The sequence below is a fragment of the Aplidium turbinatum genome, chromosome 11 (genome assembly GCF_918807975.1).
Source record: "Aplidium turbinatum chromosome 11, kaAplTurb1.1, whole genome shotgun sequence".
Lineage (NCBI taxonomy): Eukaryota > Metazoa > Chordata > Ascidiacea > Aplousobranchia > Polyclinidae > Aplidium > Aplidium turbinatum.
The window spans coordinates 22537187-22555095 of record NC_137482.1 but is presented as its reverse complement, the minus strand read 5'-3'; the positions used below and the strand labels follow the sequence as shown (position 1 = coordinate 22555095).

The 17909-nt window shown below is 38.1% G+C and overlaps 2 protein-coding genes across 3 annotated transcripts in view; one reads left to right on the top strand and one right to left on the bottom strand.

The window, feature by feature from the left end:
- The window catches only part of LOC145779393 (adenylate cyclase type 9-like), a 55505-nt gene that overhangs the window by 16083 nt on the left and 21513 nt on the right, over positions 1–17909 (top strand). For both annotated transcript variants that reach the window (XM_082590974.1, XM_082590973.1), the window contains exons 9-12: positions 151–266; positions 12111–12267; positions 14757–14908; positions 15242–15271. In XM_082590974.1, the coding sequence (XP_082447100.1) occupies positions 151–266; positions 12111–12267; positions 14757–14908; positions 15242–15271 (455 nt within the window). The remainder of the gene's footprint in view (positions 1–150; positions 267–12110; positions 12268–14756; positions 14909–15241; positions 15272–17909) is intronic.
- The window catches only part of LOC145779394 (uncharacterized), a 242422-nt gene that overhangs the window by 217575 nt on the left and 6938 nt on the right, over positions 1–17909 (bottom strand). The window lies entirely within an intron of this gene.

Here is a 17909-nt window from a genome sequence, read left to right as displayed (position 1 = left end):
TTTGGGTTTTGTGAAAATCGGCGATCTATAGGTTGTTTAACTTACTTTTAGTGTAAAAGTTAATGAAGTTCTTGCAGTAAACCGCATCTCAGAAAACCACAATTTGATGTGAAATCAAATCCCAAAACCGAGTAACTTTTAAACTTTTAGGAATGGTCGCAGAAATTAAGAAGTTTTGCAAGGAGAACAACATCAACGTTAACATGAGAGTCGGGATCCACACTGGTTACGTTTTGTGTGGAATAGTCGGAACTAAAAGATTCAAGGTTATTTCTGCTGTTTGTGTTTTAACATTAATTGCAATAAATTATTGTAGAACTCGCTGTGTTCATAATTTTAATAAATTGATCTTTTCCTTAGGCAAGGTTATTGATTTATTGTTCAGTGTTTACCCTCTCGCCCGAAAGGATATATATTATTTATATTTTTCTACTTAGATTTTCGCTTTCTCCTACGAGTAGCAGTAAAAGACTATGAATTATAAATAGGAAAGTGTATTTTTGATATCATCCGCCTCACTGATTTCTCGTGCAACGATAAAACGTTATATTTTAAAACCGAAATAATGTAAAAGGAGACATCTGGTCACACGATTATTAATTATTTGCCGGTTCTACTGTCGATGGCTTTTCCTTTCTACAATAATTGTAGAAAGGAATTATTCTTTGTTGCCAGATGATTTAATGTAGCACATTTTGTTCTTTATTTATCATTGCCAACACCATTAACGGCTGGCGGTTGGTGTTCAATTGATTTAAATAATTCAATTCAGGTTTTTGTGATTTTGCGAATAGAATTTATCATTTATGTATGGGTGTGTCTTTGTGCTTTTTGTGTGAATAAGACACAGTTGATGGATATGAATTATGTTGATGTCCTGTGTTTACAAAGCATTTATTGCAAATTTGCATCATGGTGGTTGGTCACAGTAACGATATAAGGCATCTAGTTCTAACTCATTAGGATTTCATATCAAAGTTTGATACTGCAAACAGCACATAACTTTCTAGGTACAGTACTGCTACTTGGCAAACTTACGGAGAAGGTCTATGCGCTGTTGTGCTTACTAGAGTCCATCTTTTTGGTGGGTAGGGTAGCATGGTCATCAATCTGTTCCTTTGTGCCTCAGGTTAATTAAGTAAACGTGTCACTGCCACATCATTGGTTATTTTTATAAACTAATAAAGTTGAGTTGCGTTGCAGAGTTATGTACTTAAGGGCAAACACAACAAAAAATACAAAAGAGCACGGTAGTTGTAAGCTTTGTGCTTTATGTTTTGGAATTAAAATAATATTAAGCTTTGTTGTGTCACGTACTTCATACGCTTGTGGAGAAACAAAGGTAAACTTCATCCGAGCCCTATCTATGTGGCAAACTTGTGCGGGCATGCATTAAATCTATCAACAGTTGGCAGCAAACTGATTTCTGCAGATTGACCTGGTTAGGCGTTAAAATGTTTCAACCTATGCACCATTGCAACCGCTGCACACGACCGCCTTTCACAAATCGATTTTCTTGTTGTGTCACGCTCACGCACACATTTTCCCTTTAATTTGAAATCATGAAACACACGTGTCGTCGTTGGCACACTTTGCTGAATTAATATTTATGTTGCGTGGTTTGGCAAATCCGCATGTGAGTGCACTCCTTGTGCGCAGGGTTGCCAGATCAAAATTGCAAAAAAAAGCCAAACTTGACTGAAAGTCCAGCCAAAATGAAAATAAAAAAGTCAAATATCTTTTGAGAAAAGCCAAAAAAAAGCCAACAAAGCACGACTATCAAGTACTAAAAACAAGTTATCATCACATACTTGGTGTTATTAAATGGACGAATTAACAGCACAAAACACGTTTTACCTCGTAGGATGCAGAGAGCATAGCCAGAACAAAAATATGTTTGGCTAAGAAAAGGCTCTTCAAAATATTCTTGAACTAAGAAGTATTGCACTCTTAAAAAGAGTGTGAAATATTGGTTGAGGACCTAAAAAGCAAAAAACTGCTACTATTTGAATAAGCTGAAGATGCTATTACTATAGCGAAATCGATTCTTAACTTAATAAATTACACTAAGAGGTTAGATTGTTGTGCAAATGCCAGCATTTGATGAATGCAAATTAGCAATACAATTTAGGAGAGGGGCAATTACACTCTTCCCCTTGCAAGGTGCACCCAACATATAAGTGAATCATGTGCTACTGTGCTACTGTGCACTACTGTGCTACTGTGCTACTAATCATTTAAATCATGAATCATATTTTAAAAAAAGTTACAAAAACGATTCAAAGTCATCAGTAGAGTCTTGCATGATTTCACTTTGCGTGTACAACTGTACATTAGGGTGGCTCTTAAAATTGAGTTTTTGAATTTTACTTAGGACACCCTTTCAAATGGTTTCAAATGGTGAGATTGTCAGAAAAAATAAGGCAGTGGCTATTTGACCGGCGCCGGTCTTTGAATCTGAAACACTATTTGACCGGTCATGACGTCATTGTCCAGTCACTTTTTTTCTTTTTCTCTTTCAAAGCAAAAGATGAGAAGGGTCATTCCATGTCAAATCACCCAATGGGTTAAACACCACCTTCTCCGATTTTGATGAAATTTAGCACGTTTGTTGCATATGGGCAGAAACCCCCAAATTTAAAATGTTATCGTGATCGGACCTATGGTTCTGGAGATATTGACCTTTGAACTTTTGACCTTTTCGACGAGGCGCCAAAGTTTAAAACTCAATTTCTCATTAACCGCTTGACCAATACCCATGTGTGAGGTATCATTTTAAAGGGAATTTACTCAGGAATTTATTTTTGACAATAAAATCTGAATTTAATTTTGTTTAGAAGTAATGACCTTTTCACCTATATTTTGACCTTGAATTTCACCTTGTGGAACAAGTTCGATTTTTATTTTGAAATACCCAAATTGTAGTCAAGGTAATGGACTATAACCTCTGTAAAAATCAGAACACTATTATTTTTCGTTTTTGAGATATGTGGATGTAAAAATTCTGTATTTTATAAAAAGTAACTTTTTTTTGGTTGTCACTCAAAATCTAGGCTTTTGGAACTTCATATTCTTTATTTTACAATTAGCATCATGAACTGCAGTATAATTTAGTTTGACTCAAAGTAACTAGACTGCATTTAAAAAGTGACCAAACTTATTTCAGGTCCTGACCAATAAAAAGAAACAGGCATGAAGTTGAACCAAAATGATTTTGCAGTGACCTAAAAAAGCTATGGTCATGTTGGTTAATTGACCAAAAAATAAACGACAAAAATTCTAAAACAATTTCAATTTGCATAGCAGTGGTAAATTGTTTTTCTCTTTATTTCTCTTCGTGTATGAGGTAATGCCGTCGCGCATGCATCTGCGTCAATTTCACAATCAGTGCAAGCATTTTACAGCTGATGCGCTGACCCGTCAAAACTGGGGGCTTGGCACCATCAAGCAAAAAATCAAAAGTAAAACAGAAGCTAAAAAGAGGGACAGTCAAACTAAGGCGTGGTCTAGAAAAGCTCTATGAAACTCAACTGGAATCATCAGAATCAGAGACTGATAATGAAAACCACGATATTCAACTATACAATTCTATGTTCGGTGAGCTGATAAATAGATTCAAACAAAGTAATTCCTATGCTGAACGTGTTCAAATACTGACTCTCTTTCCGTTCACCATTGAGCGCACAATGCAACTATTTGCAGCAACAAACTACATGGTTAAAAAGAGCAGGACTGTCAAAACGGAAACCAGAAACGTTTGGTTCTATGTAATTTGAAGGAGCTTCATGCAGCTTTCAATGAGACTCAAATGCAGTTTGGTTTGAGCAAAGTAGGGTTTTCTACATTTGCGGCTCTTCAACCAAAATGGTGCGTATTAGCTGGAACTTCAGTGACACACTCTGCGTGCATGTGTAAGATACATCAAAGTCCAAAACTAGAGCTTGATCGATATCACTTTTTCAGGCCGATACCGATATTTATCAAATTTTTAGGCCGATACCGATATATATCGGCCGATATATATCAGCAACGAAAAGTTTGTCACCAACAAAGTTATTAAGCAACAAACCAGTCCAAGAAAGTTTATGCATTAGTTGCTGTAATGGAAAAATCATTCTTAACACTAATCACAAAAAAACACCGAACAAAAAAGAAACAACCCAGGCCTCGAAATTCGTTTTTGCTGACGGCGGACAAACGTGTCCGGTCGGAATTCTTCGCCATTTAAGAGGTATGGCTACGGTTTGTAAGGCTTTTTAAAATTTCAACGAAGGCTTTCATGAAACCAACAAGGTGCGCTTGGAGAGTCAAAGCGCCGTGTAGCTGCAATACGCTGCATAACTGATTAACTTCCACCGAACGAGGTCGTGTGGCTTCTTGCGTCACAATGGTCTGGGCACGGGTCGGAAAACTTCTACAATAACGCTACTATGTTCTTCTGTGCAAAGTTTCACTAGGATTTTTTCTTTGGGTTTATTTTTGCATGTCATATGAGCAAAAGTTAATTTTCCCTGGGCCTTTTCTTTCTTACTGTAATACCAAAATTTGACAAATTTTGCTGCATCTTGCTGTGATAGCCTACTCGTATGATCTAATTTTGTAACAAATCTTGCCTTATCAATATCACTCGGAGATCAAAGCCAAACATTGTGACGTAAGACTTGAAATAAGTTGCGCGTGGTTAGTGTAGAAGTGCACCGGTACTCCCATCGATTCTTAGCGAAGAGTTTACCTTTGTTACGCTGATGCAATGTCAACAATCGTTGAAGCAACGTCAAAATCGAACGTTTTCCTGCTTGAATGGAAGCTAAGGGATACAGTATTAACATTTTCTAGATGCGCGCACTAGAATGGGCGAGAAATCACATTCTCGCAACAATTGTTCGTGCTATGCAAGCACGTAGGAGCAACTTGTGTTTCTTCTAAAGGCATGTATGGCTGGTTTTGAGTTTGCTGGCCGATGTTCATCGGCGAAAAATAGCCGATACAATATATCGGCTATACCTGATATCGGCCGATATATATCGGCTGACCAATATATCGGTCGAGCTCTATCCAAAACTCATGGTGAAATCATTCAGTTTCACAACAAATCAATCGTCTCAAAAGTGCGACACGTGTAGATAGTTTTTTGCACAGTGACTTCAAGTGCCGGCGGTACGTGAGTGACCTGTCCAGGGTTATGCCGAGGTATGTAGGTTCGGCAATTATAGCTCATGAAGTTTTTCTTAATTTGAGCATTGTATTTGTACCAAATATTGCAGGTAAATAGTAAAGTCAAAAAACAACAAAAACGTTTGAAAACACATTTTTAACTTAGACTAACATTCAAACATACTAAATTAATGATTAGTACAAGTCTGTAAATTAGTATGGAAGGTGATAAATATCACAAAACTGTTCAAATTTGAAAAATTCTCAACTATTCTTCAAGCACTGTAATTCAGCCTATTAATTCTGTACGGTACTTAAGATGTACCGGTATGATATTACACGGTTGTGTCATATCATTGTAAATTTAAATGCATATCAAGCAATTGGAAAACTTCTAAATGAATGCAGATTCATCCAATATAATTATATACTGCCGCTGTTGCTTTATCATGACAGGAGAATAATGATAAAACATCAAAGATCAATGCTCTTTTCTGATGTATTTATTGTGAAATGTTTGTGATTCAGTGAAATGTTCAGTGAAATGTTTTGTGATTCAGTCCTGAAGTCTAGACTTCAAGTTAGCAATCATTCAGATACGATATTTGACTTTGCAAAAATTTTTACCAAAAAATTTTTTTTTTCGTAAAATACAGAATTTTTACATCCACATATCTCAAAAACGAAAAATAATAGTGTTCTGATTTTTACAGAAGTAATAGTCCATTACCTTGACTACAATTTGGGTATTTCAAAATAAAAATCGAACTTGTTCCACAAGGTGAAATTCAAGGTCAAAATATAGGTGAAAAGGTCATTACTTCTAAACAAAATTAAATTCAGATTTTATTGTCAAAAATGAATTCCTGAGTCAATTCCCTTTAATATGATACCTCACACATGGGTATTGGTCAAGTGGTTAATGAGATATTGAGTTTTATAATTTGGCGCCTCGTCAAAAAGGTCAAAAGTTCAAAGGTCAATATCTACAGAACGAATGGTCCGATCACGATAGAATTTTATATTTGGGGGTTTCTGCCTATATGCAACAAACGTGCCAAATTTCATCAAAATCGGAGAAGGTGGTGCTTAAAATTTCATTTTTTTTGGGTGATTTGACATGGAATGACCCAGAAGCGCGCATATAAGTTCTAAATCCAACCATTTTATTCAACTCGTTACGTGGCGCGTGTGGTACGTCGCCGCCTCCGACTCAGCAGGATCCTTCGAAAGTATTGCTTCATCTACACCCAACAGCTAAAGAAGCTATTTTGAATTAGAGGTGCAAAATTGTTCTAGACCTTTATTGCCAAAAAACGCATCTACTTTGACGCTTCGTCTCCTTGATGGACATTCTGCCGTTTAATCTAACATGGTTGCCACCATTAGCTTTTTACTTTCCAGACAATCGAGAGTCAAACAAGGCTGGTCAGTAGTCATCCTAGGGTACATATGTTCACATTTAGTCAGGATTTTACGGAATTAACAACGGGAAAAATTGCAGATTTATGATATATGTTCACTTTGTTCAATGTTCAGTGGCCTACCTAAAAAATAAAAAAAATGTAGGCTATTACTGGTTAAAAAACCAAACTTAAAAAAAAAGCCAAAATAAAGCCAAATTACAAAAAAAAGCCAAACCGTAAATCTTCCAGCCAAAGGCCTCAAAAAAGAGCCAGATTTGAGAAATTTGGCTTGAAAAAAGCCAACCTGGTAACCCTGCTTGTGCGTTGTGTTGTATAGCATCAACTTTGATCTGTTTGTGTCTCTAGAAAATGATGAAAAACTTGAAGTAGGCTTTATCCAGACAGAAAAATTCGCTATTTTTACGTTGATTTTACGTTTGCAGACGAAAATTAATCTAAAAATGACAGATTTTGCTGTCAGGGATAGTTACCACCTTCCTTTACTTCTTTCACAACCAAATCTCACTTTGCCTGCTGTATGATGTTTCATATAATGTACTCGTACGTTGTTTTAGTGTAATGTAGCATCAAATCATAGCCAAAAAAAAATCTGTAAGATTAAGGAAAAGTGCTTTTAGAGAATGTTTGTCTTTGACTTAGCAACTGTGCTCCCAAATAAAACGCCCACAAATAAAAAATAGCTGTGTACCACAATGTACTCTTGAATTTGTAATTACAAATCAGTTTCGTATTTTTAGGGTTTGACTAGTCCCCCTCCCCCTTCTGATTGAACCTCTGGCATAGTAAATGTGTCGATAACGTGTTCTTTAGTTGAGTGACAATATTTTAAGGTGTGTACTGTGTAACAAGGCTGCCACACATTATTTTTTAAAACAAGCCTCTGTACAGGTAAAAAACGAGTCGCAGTTCATTTCCGTGCTACTTTGTAAATCTTTCGTTGTCTTGAATCGAAAAAAAAGGAGTTAAATTGATGCATTTTACATTACAACATTGACTCAGCATCAGAGACCATTGAATATCACAAGAATTGGGCTTACAAGATCAGTCAAGGAAAACATGGATTGTTCAGTTGTAGAAGTTCCCATAGGCTTCAAAGCATAAGTAAAAAGTATTCATGCATTGTCGAATCCGGTGCAGAACGGTACCTAGTTGAAGTGTGAGATGACGCGTTATTAGGTGAACACTGAACAGAGTATCGGCTGCGGATAAAAGCGAGTCACTTTCACTCCCGTGTGTTGAAGTAAAATCCAGCTATCTCAGTGGCTGCAAGAAACGAACTACTCACTTCATCCTAAACCTAATTATTTCTGGACAACACGTCGCATCAATCAATTAAGCGGTATTTTTTGCGCCAACGCAGTGTCGTAGTACTTGAAAAGTTGAGCCTTATGTAAATAATAATGTGTTTTCATGCATAGGCCTGTCTGCAGCTACATATTGTTGTGACGTTGCTGCAGAAGTTAAGAAGATTGTGTTAAGGGTACAAACTTTCAGTCTATTAAATTTAAAAGACTCGATAGACGTTAACAAGTGGTTCATGTTTTACTCTGGAAATAAGGTCCTACAAGTAGGGGTGTTCAATTTCGATTATTTGAATATTCGTAGTTCAATTTGTTTTCGATTTCCGAATTTCGATTTCGAATATCACAACTATTCACCTAACTGCAAAATGTGATTTTATTGAAACGACATGAAAATTCGCTGGAAAACGCGAAAAAACCCATGAAAATTTGCGAAAAAAGAACACAAAATAACGTCTACAGCTCCAGGCCCATGTTGGTGTTTATGAACACAAGCTGATCGACATGGTCACCCGTCAGTCGGGATCTCAGCTTCGTGACGGTCAGGCCAGCTTTTGAAAACGATCGCTCCGCTGTAGCCGAGGTCGCTGGGATCCCAAACACTTCAAGTTCATCTTCACAGCGAGCGACTCACTGCCGCGACATTTCACTGCAGAGTGCAGAGGTTTCGACTCAAAAGCGACATCGAGTACGTTTGCAAGCGCATAAAGCTAAACGCACGCTCCGTTTACGTAGCAAATTATGTTGTTTTTGGATGCATTCAACATCTGATGACATTGAATCGACACAAAATGGTAGATGTTTGCTATGTCCCAGGCAGCAAAATCAGTCATTTTTACATTGATTCAACGTCTGCAGACATTAAATCAATGTAAAAATGACAGATTTTGTTGTCTGGTGTTGGATTGTAGCATCGCAACTCGTTCATAGTGATTATTTATCGCAAAGCTGTTGCGGTTTGCATTCAAAAAGTGTTTTCCTGCTGCCGATTGCTAGTTCATCTATTGTTTTATGTATCAATATTCAATACAGCATAAAAAGTTGCCCCCACACAGAAATATGCGTGGGGGCCTGGCACCCACGCAGGCCCGTAGCCAGGGGGGCCTCACCCCCCTCAAAAAAATTTTGTCCCCCCCCTTGGCAAAATCTCAACATTCTCGAGCAACAGCTACAATTATAATGATTTTGCCCGTTTAAATTTTTTTGCCCCCTCCCCTCTAAAAAAAGTTGCCCCCCCTTGCTCTGCGGTCTGGCTACGGCCCTGCCCCCACGGCTTAGGCGCCTATGGATTCGTTAAAAAAAGGATAAAACTGCGACAAAGCTCAGCCTACACTTTCTGCTATTGCACAACCTAGCTATCTTCGTTCTTGAGAGAAATTTGTGGAATTTGGCATTAAAAATGCCAACCTGGCATCCCTGGTGCAGGACTGCCCGTTGGACCCGCGAGAGCGTGTGGTAGTCACGTGATTGACGATGCGCATGCGTCGAAGTCTTTTTTCGCTTGCAAAATGCGACAAGACAGATTTCGCGCCACTCGCGTTACTTTCAACCGCGTTCAGCCGAAAGGGCTGCTATAATTTCGAATATGTCCGATACGAAAAACGAATTTCGAATATCACCATAATCGAATCAAATCGAAAATCGAAATTGAACACCCCTACCTACAAGTCGTTTTGACTTGAAGTGGTCTTCTCGTAAGAACATTAACCGCGGCCATATTGGTTGTGCAGACCTCTCCTTTCAAGGGTCGTTTTTTTGTCGTATCTAGGCTGATATCTGATGGCTGGATATGTAGATGTAATTTGACAAAAACGCAGAAAAGCCAATATTCTTGGTCCCTTCAAGCACGCAATTAAGTGTCCTGTCAATACAGCTGCGCATTTTTGGTGACTCCGGCATAGTGGTAGCCGATCGTGGATAATAAAACTGAAAGTAGTCAGCGCTGTTTCGGTCTTTAGCCTTCCGATACCGAGCTTATTAGGACATTATTTACTGCGCTTATTCGACCTCCGCCTTATGCTTAGCATTGAGGCTCATTGCTGTAGTGGGCAACACGCAATGCTTGTTGATGTAGCCGGTAGCCAACTTGTGCTTGCTGCTAACGAGAGCGTCACGTCATGCACTACATAAATACTCATGAGATGCCCTTACTTCAGTCATGCACCAGATTGACCCGTTCATTCAGTCCAGCAAAAATTGCATTTTTCATCTTTGCGACTTTGCCAAACTTTAAATCGATGTAGAAAGAAAACTTTTTCCTAGCTGGGCAGCTTATGTAACAAACGATGGTCGAATATTTGTGTTTAGTAGCTATAGGCCGCTTTGAGTAGTTGCAGACGTTGAGCATACTTGAACAAGACGAGAGTTGCATTGTGCAATGCTTGTAGTAGTAGACCATAAACACAACGGTTTGCAACTAGGTTGGGAATGGGAGCGCTTGCGTTGTTTTCGCGCAAAGCTTTTTTCGTTGCATTTTGATAGAGAAAATCTTTTCTTATCGCAATGGTTCAATTAAGTATAGATTTGTCGGTTGAGTTAAAAGTTTCATATTTTGTATTATATATTTTTTAAATTAATTCAATAATTTATTCTGTACTTGGCATAAAGACTGTACTTACCAGCTTCATCATGTTCGTTTAGGGCTGACAGTGGTTCTTAACCTTTTGCCTTGTCGGCACCACCTTGAAATTACCAATCAGTTCTCGCACCCCCTCCTAGGATTGGATGAAAAGTAATAGTTGCCTGCAGTTGAACATTTTTGTTGAAACCTGGTAAAACAAGTTGGGTCCACGTCTTTTAGGCGCAGACAGTTAGGCGCCGGTAAAATATGCGCGCACACTGTGGCGTCTGGATATTTAGGTGCGGAGCACTGTGGCGCCCGTTCATTTAGGTGCCATTCCTAGTAAAGTCTGCAGATTGTATCAGCTTGGCAGGTAGGGCAATGCTTTTCACAAAAAATGTTATATTGAACAGAAAAATATGTTGTTTTGTTAATGCGCGTGTGGAGATGAGGTGCGAGACAACGCTCTACTACTTTTGATATTAGCGCATCTCCACAGGACATTTGCCATTCATCCTGAACACAGGTTGCAGCCAGATGGAACCTTATACTTAATCTGTTATCTTTCGCAATTACTTCTACTCGGGATGGATTGGTCGTGTGGCGAGTTCGTATGAGACAACGCTCTACTACATGAATACATTTCTATAGGGCATATGAACCCTATAGCTACAAGTTGCAAGCATAATGGTGCCACTTTGCTCGTTATTACACCTAGTCGGGGTTTTGACGAAAAACTAAGTTACTTTTCACTCAAGCCTACCACCCGCTTGAATATAGGCTACGGTATATTTTTGACTGATGCTTAGTGTAGTTATTATTTGACTCACTAAAAGTGAACTCAGTCATGTTCGGAAACTTGAATAATTTATTGATAAAGCTTTCGCCGACGCAAACCTGGACTAACAACAAATACATGCCGAACACACGCATTCAAATACAGTATATTTTTCTGTTCAATGTAACATTTTGTGTGAAAAGAATTATCCTACCTGCCACGCTGATACAATCTGCAGACTTTATTAGAAATAGCACCTAAATGAACGGGCGCCACAGTGCTCCGCACCTAAATATCCAGACGACACAGTGTGCGCGCTTATTTGACCGGCGCCTAACTGTCTGCGCCTAAAAGACTTGCTCCCAACAAGTTTGCTTGTTACGTCGTATTATAACAACCTTAATAATTCAGCATCCCCGCACCGCCTATAGGAACAGGTCTCGCACCCCCTTAGTGGTGCGTGCACCCTTGGTTTAGGGAAAGTAGTTGGAAGATTAATATACTTTTCATTGTGGAAATCACTTCTTGAAGTGCAGTATTTGAAGAGTTAATTTCGTCACACAACGCGAATATGGTGAACTTTCTTCAGGAGCTTGCTTTCACAACGAATTCTAACGACAAATTCCTAAAGAAAGTTCATCATACAAAAGTAATCCAATTTCTAGCAATCATATGTTTCAAAACTTGGTTGTAGTGGAATGGAGCTCTCTTCAGAAGCTTGTGGTCATGAATGAATTCTTACGTCAGATTGAACTCAGACGACAAACTTTTAAAGAGAGTCAGACCAAAAGCACTGCAGCTTTTAGCCTTGAAATCATGGCAGTAGTTGTTATATAGATTTGTTGTTGCGTGCTCATCGCGCCTCTCTTGAATTATAACCTTTTGTTTAGTTTGATGTCTGGTCAAATGACGTTTCCTTGGCTAATGGAATGGAACAGCACGGGATTCCAGGAAGAATTCACATCTCGAAGGCAACATTGGATTGCCTTGGTGGCAAGTATGATGTGGAAGACAGCAAGTTAGAGGAGAGAGACGCAGCTTTCCAGGGTATGTACAAGAGATGGGCACGGTACAATTTAAAAGTACCGCGGTACCGGTACTCGGTATTTAGTCAAAAATAGTACCGCGGTTCCGGTACTATTTTCAAAATATACCGCGGTACCGGTACGGTACTTTTTTAAATACAAGTTACAAGACTTAGAATGATGATTTTTTTTGTGATTGTAATCGAAATAATCTTACACTTAAAACCACAAATGCGATTCATCTCCATCCCAATTATATTAACAAGTAACAGCAACGCGCCATGACGATGTTCATATTCTACACAAAGACTACTCAACCAGCTCTTTGGTAGGAACGCAAAGCTGAATGGAACAGATCGGAAAATAAAGTCACAAGTCTCTTGATTTTGCTCAGTATAAATGCATAAATTTAAGGTAGGCATATTAATACTTGTTAGTTTATAGACTTATAGTTAAGGACCAACCCAACATGCCGTATAGAAAGCTATTGGAAGCAAAGGCCATTCAACATCAGAGATACCTAACCACTCACCAGCTCACACTCCGTGCTAGCTGAAAACGATAAGAACAATGAAAAAGAGAGATAGCCTACACATGAACGAAAATGACGCGAAGAGATGATTTCTCCGCGATTTCTCTTCGCGCCACTTTCGTTCATGGATTAAATCGTTACGGAATTAACATTGTTGAAAAAAAGGACCGATAAAAGTACCGGGTATTTTGACCAAAAAAGTACTGGGTATTTAGGCAACCGGTACAAATTTCAAAAAGTACCGCGGTACCGGTACACAAAAAGTACCTCGGTACAGTACCGCGGTACAATTGTACTCGGTACTGCCCACCTTTGGATGTATCATAACGACCGATATATAGTTATACACATTACACAGGCCTTGTCAAACTGCATTTAAGATCATCTGAAACTGTAGAACCTTTTCAACTGGCTCTTCGCTCGTAATCAATGGCATACCCAGGCAGCAAAATTCGTCATTTTTACATTGATTCAACGCCTGAAGACGTTAAATCAATTTAAAAATGACGAATTTTGTAGTCTGAGTAAGTCTCTAAAGAAAATTAAATAACCTAATCGTGGGACCAATGTCAAACCCTGTTCACAGTCACCACCCACCATCCTAAAGTCGTGGCTTCTTTGTGTAATGTCTTTTCATTGCAATACAGGTTTAATTGGAAGTGCTTTGATTTGTACGTGTCCGAGCTCGCAGATTAAAATCTTTGCAACGTCTGACTACTGTCAGTAACGTTGAAACGATGTAAAAAAGCGACAGCTTTTGTCTGTTGAGTGGGGAAAATGGCACAGCATCAGTGCATCACGTGTGGTATGAGAAGTGCACCATATATTATTTACAAGCTTCCTCCTCACTATAGTAGTTCTATTTGAATAAGAACTGAAGATGCTCATTATTATGTAGCGAAATATATATTCTTTTTAAACATGCGGCTGGTTGAACTTTATTTTAATAATTCTCAAAAAAGTATAGTAGTTCAAGCACTATATGTATAGTTTATGTAGACGGTTTATCACTGTGTGTTCGAATAGTTCATCACATGACATTGAATATTTATGTGTTGAAAGAATGGAATGACCATGAATAAACAAATAAGCATGGTCGCTCAATAATAGGATAGGAGACGTTTCATCACAAGCAGCTATTTCATAACTAATCCAAGTTCTTTAATACAGTAATATATTGTAATATTTGTGATGTTAATATTGATCATTTCATGGTTTATAATTCTTTATAGAAGTTTTGGTTTATAATCCTTCACGACAATTTTCAATCTCATCTTTCATCTATCTAGCGCTGCCAATCAAACAGCGGTTTGATGATTTGACTTCGTTTTCGTCTCAGTTCTCATCACAGCCCAGCTGGTGAGGCATCCGCTCAACCGAGCTAGCAAAAGTTTTCGTTTTACATCGTTTCAACGTCGCCAAACATTAAAACAATATGAAAGAAGAATCATTTTATCTGCTTTAGTAATGTTATTGCAATACAACTCATGGAAATTGAAAGTCATGAGCATTGCATCAAAATTGTTTGAAATCGAAGATCTTGCTTTTCAGTGAAAGCTCATGTAACTCATTTGTGGGTTATCCCAAACAGCAAAATTCGTCATTTTTACATTGATTCAACGTCTGCAGGCGTTTGCGCAGATACCTTTGACAGCTCGAAAATTAATCTTGCATTTTGATTGCATTAATTTTGTTGCTGCTCTTCTTTGTTGTGCCACCAACCCGCTGATCCTCAGGTTCTCAATGCTTTCAATCGTGTTTCCAACTTTCCATCTTGCCGGCTTGCTAGAGATAAATACTCCCACCAGCTTTTTCAAATGAAAATTTGGTCATTGACCTTCTGCTTTAGGCGATTTGTACGATTGATAGAGGACAAATTTCCTACAGTTCAAAATCACCCCGGTTGGTAACCCCTGCGTTATGCTGTTGTCATTTTAGACTTCAACCAACTCGATTGTTGTTATTTTTGATTTCCCCAGAAAAGACGGGGAAAACTTACTTGATCGTGGACAACAAAGGTAACGACAGTGACAGTGATGCAAGCACAGACCAGAACGGGACCGAACGAAACAATCTTCCCAGCTCCGTCGCAACGGAAAATAATGTCTCTTCACAGCCAGAGAAAAATAATGTAAGTTTTTCCTGCCACCTTTGTTTATTTGACGTCGATTTAACGTCTCACATATCGTTCATTTTCATCCCTTGTTTCGTAAACCACACAGGCCAACAGTTTTTCGTTTTCAGAAAACACTAGAACTGCAAAGTTATTTGGCCGTTTAAAAATGTAATCTGGATCATTCATTTTGTAGATGATTTTCTGCGTTTTCAGTTTTCTTGAAACAACTCTAGATATTGAATAATAATTTAAACTTCAACTTAACTTGCTGTGTAAATTTAAAATCTTCTACCCATAATGATATTCACTTCTAAATGACTGAAAATCAATGTTTTTTTTCTTGCATAGGTTGGAGCTGCCCAGCGCAAGCCATCAAGGGTAATTATTGTTATATATTTTCCAAATTTTGCTTTAATTAAGGCCTCGCCTAGACTGGCTTGGAACTACGCTTAACAGCTTTGTGAAGTTCGTTGCTCAGTTATTCAAACTCAAGCAATGTAATTTCGACAAATAATCTCTTCGCAACCGTCTCCAGAGAAGGGAAATCTTATATGTTTTTTTTTTATTTGCAGTCTGAACGAACTTTTTTTTTCGAACTTCGAACTATTTTGGCCAGTCAATAGTTATTCAAATTGTTTATGAAATGCAACTTTTATGTATCCAATGCACTCAAACGAGATGCGTTGGTACACTGTTGTTGTTTTGTCAGCTTTCTTATCCGCTTTCTTATCCGCTTGCAACCGGTTCAAAGCAGTTTGAGCCTGTCTTGCTAATCGCATGGCGGTTTAACTTAACCTTTTAACCAAGATTTATCTTGAGATTGCTTTTGGAAAAAATACAACAGCGCTTGAAATAAAAGCGCCAACCCCTTGCTATGAGATCTTTGTCCTTTGCAAGATTTAATGTACTTTTTCGTTTTAAAAATTAATTCCGTGATGGAGTCCATAACCTTCTTCAGAATGACTTCTTCCTTTACCCAGTAGTCGATGAAAATTAAAGTTCAAGGCTTTCGCCAATAGCGCGTCGTTGCTGACGCTCTGATTGACTTCGGTGAACTAATCAAACAATTTCTTTTTCTTCGTTTGTTTGATGTAAGTCCGATGCAAATCTCACTAGATTGTTGCAAATTTAAAAACTTTTATTTCCACATTGACTAAAAACTCTAGCGTTGCAATGGAGTGAAAACCGAAAACTTATAAAAGCCATGGATCCACAGCCCCAACCAGCAAATCAAATGCAAAAAACGACTGACTTGCTTTCTGGGGCAGTCTCCGGTTCTCAAACGTTTCCTTTTTGAAGCGTTTCAACGTTGCCAGACGTTGAAGCTATACAAAAATTCAACTTTTGCCGGCCATTCAGGAAATGTGAACAAATATTTACAACAACGTTCATCATAAATCAATCCTGATCAGGCGATTATTGAAATGTGTCGTAATTTTTCATAAAATTTTGATTTATATTTATTATCATTTTTTATGTCCCAATAACCACTCAATTTTCCTCATAATTACTTAAGAAATAAGCAGAAAACTTTTCTATAGACACCAGTTCATTTATAACGCCAATTTTATTGCAAATGTATGTTGGCTTGCCTGACAATTCACTATTGTAAGGAAACGTAATAGTCACAGCATTTGAAGAATGTCAATAATAGAAAAGCTTTCTTGGCGCCTGCTCAACGCCATCTATTATTAGTAAAGTGAGCAAACATTAATTACGTCGACTGAGGTGCTGGTTTGCAATTTGAGCGAATTTGAAAGAACATCGTTCTGAAACTCATGTTCACTTCCATCCCTTCTTTTCTGTTCTTTTAGAAATATTATCTTGGCGACAAGTTAGTCCACACATTATTGTGTCCCACATAAACATAAACAAAAAGGACAACGTTGTGGTTTCTTTTAAAGCAAACGAAAATTGCGTTAAAATCTTAATAACTGCCCGAATTTGAGAAAATGACATAATTCCGTTTGGAATTCGCCGATTCTTAATTGATTTTTAAAGTTATGATTCTGAATCAGAAATCAATGAAATTGAGATATTCAATGGCAGATTTATAACTATTGCTCACGGGAGCTCAAGTGTTTGGGTCGGCCAAATCAATCCAGCTACTCGTGCCAGGGCAGCAAGGTCATGAATAATTTGAGAAGTATTGATCGGCCTGCACCAGGCTGGTGTTTTAATTCTATACACAAATATTCTACTTTCGACTGGGAATTAATGCTGGCCGCTGTAACTGTTAAACTTGCCAGCTTCTGTGATTATCAAATTCTGGATTCGAGACTAACAAGTGGCATGTGTACTACTTTTGCCAGGTATGGCTATCTTGAACTGCGTTTAATTCTGCAAAGTTTTTAAACGACTTTAACAAGTTTTTACTATTTTTTGCCATTTTTCTGGGTGGAATGGCGTATTCTTCCTGTGAGTGTGATGCTTAGAAACACACCGCAAGTCATGTCTATTATTGCGCTATCTTTCTTTCACCAACAGGAGCAGAAGTTTCTAGCTGTCTTAAATGGCGAGGTCCAGTAATATGTGTTAAATATCAGCCTTGCACTGCAGTCTTGAAAAAATCTATATCTGATGTTGTCTAAGGAAAGACATCTCCGTTGTACAAAGAAGGTCACCATTGTACATTCAAAGAAGCGTTGTGCTATCGACATGGGTTTCACCAATCATTGACTTATTTATGTCAAGCATATTCGTTGTATGACGAGAACTCAGCTTCTCAAAACTCAAGGTCATTTTTCACTTGTCACAAGTAATATTGGTACTGTGACGTTACGAAATCTTCAGATAATGAAAAAAACGGCGACTAGAACACAGCTTCATCATCGGCTTAGATGTGAGGTTTGCACATGCTTAGTAGAAATGACAAACCATTTAATGTTCATTCTATCAATCGAACCCCACTCCATCAAAGCTAGGTGATTTCATGCGATCTTTTCCACTGGCCGCTTTCCTATACCTGGTCTTTGACTTTTTCTACTTTGTTGTTGTATACCTAACATTGCATCTT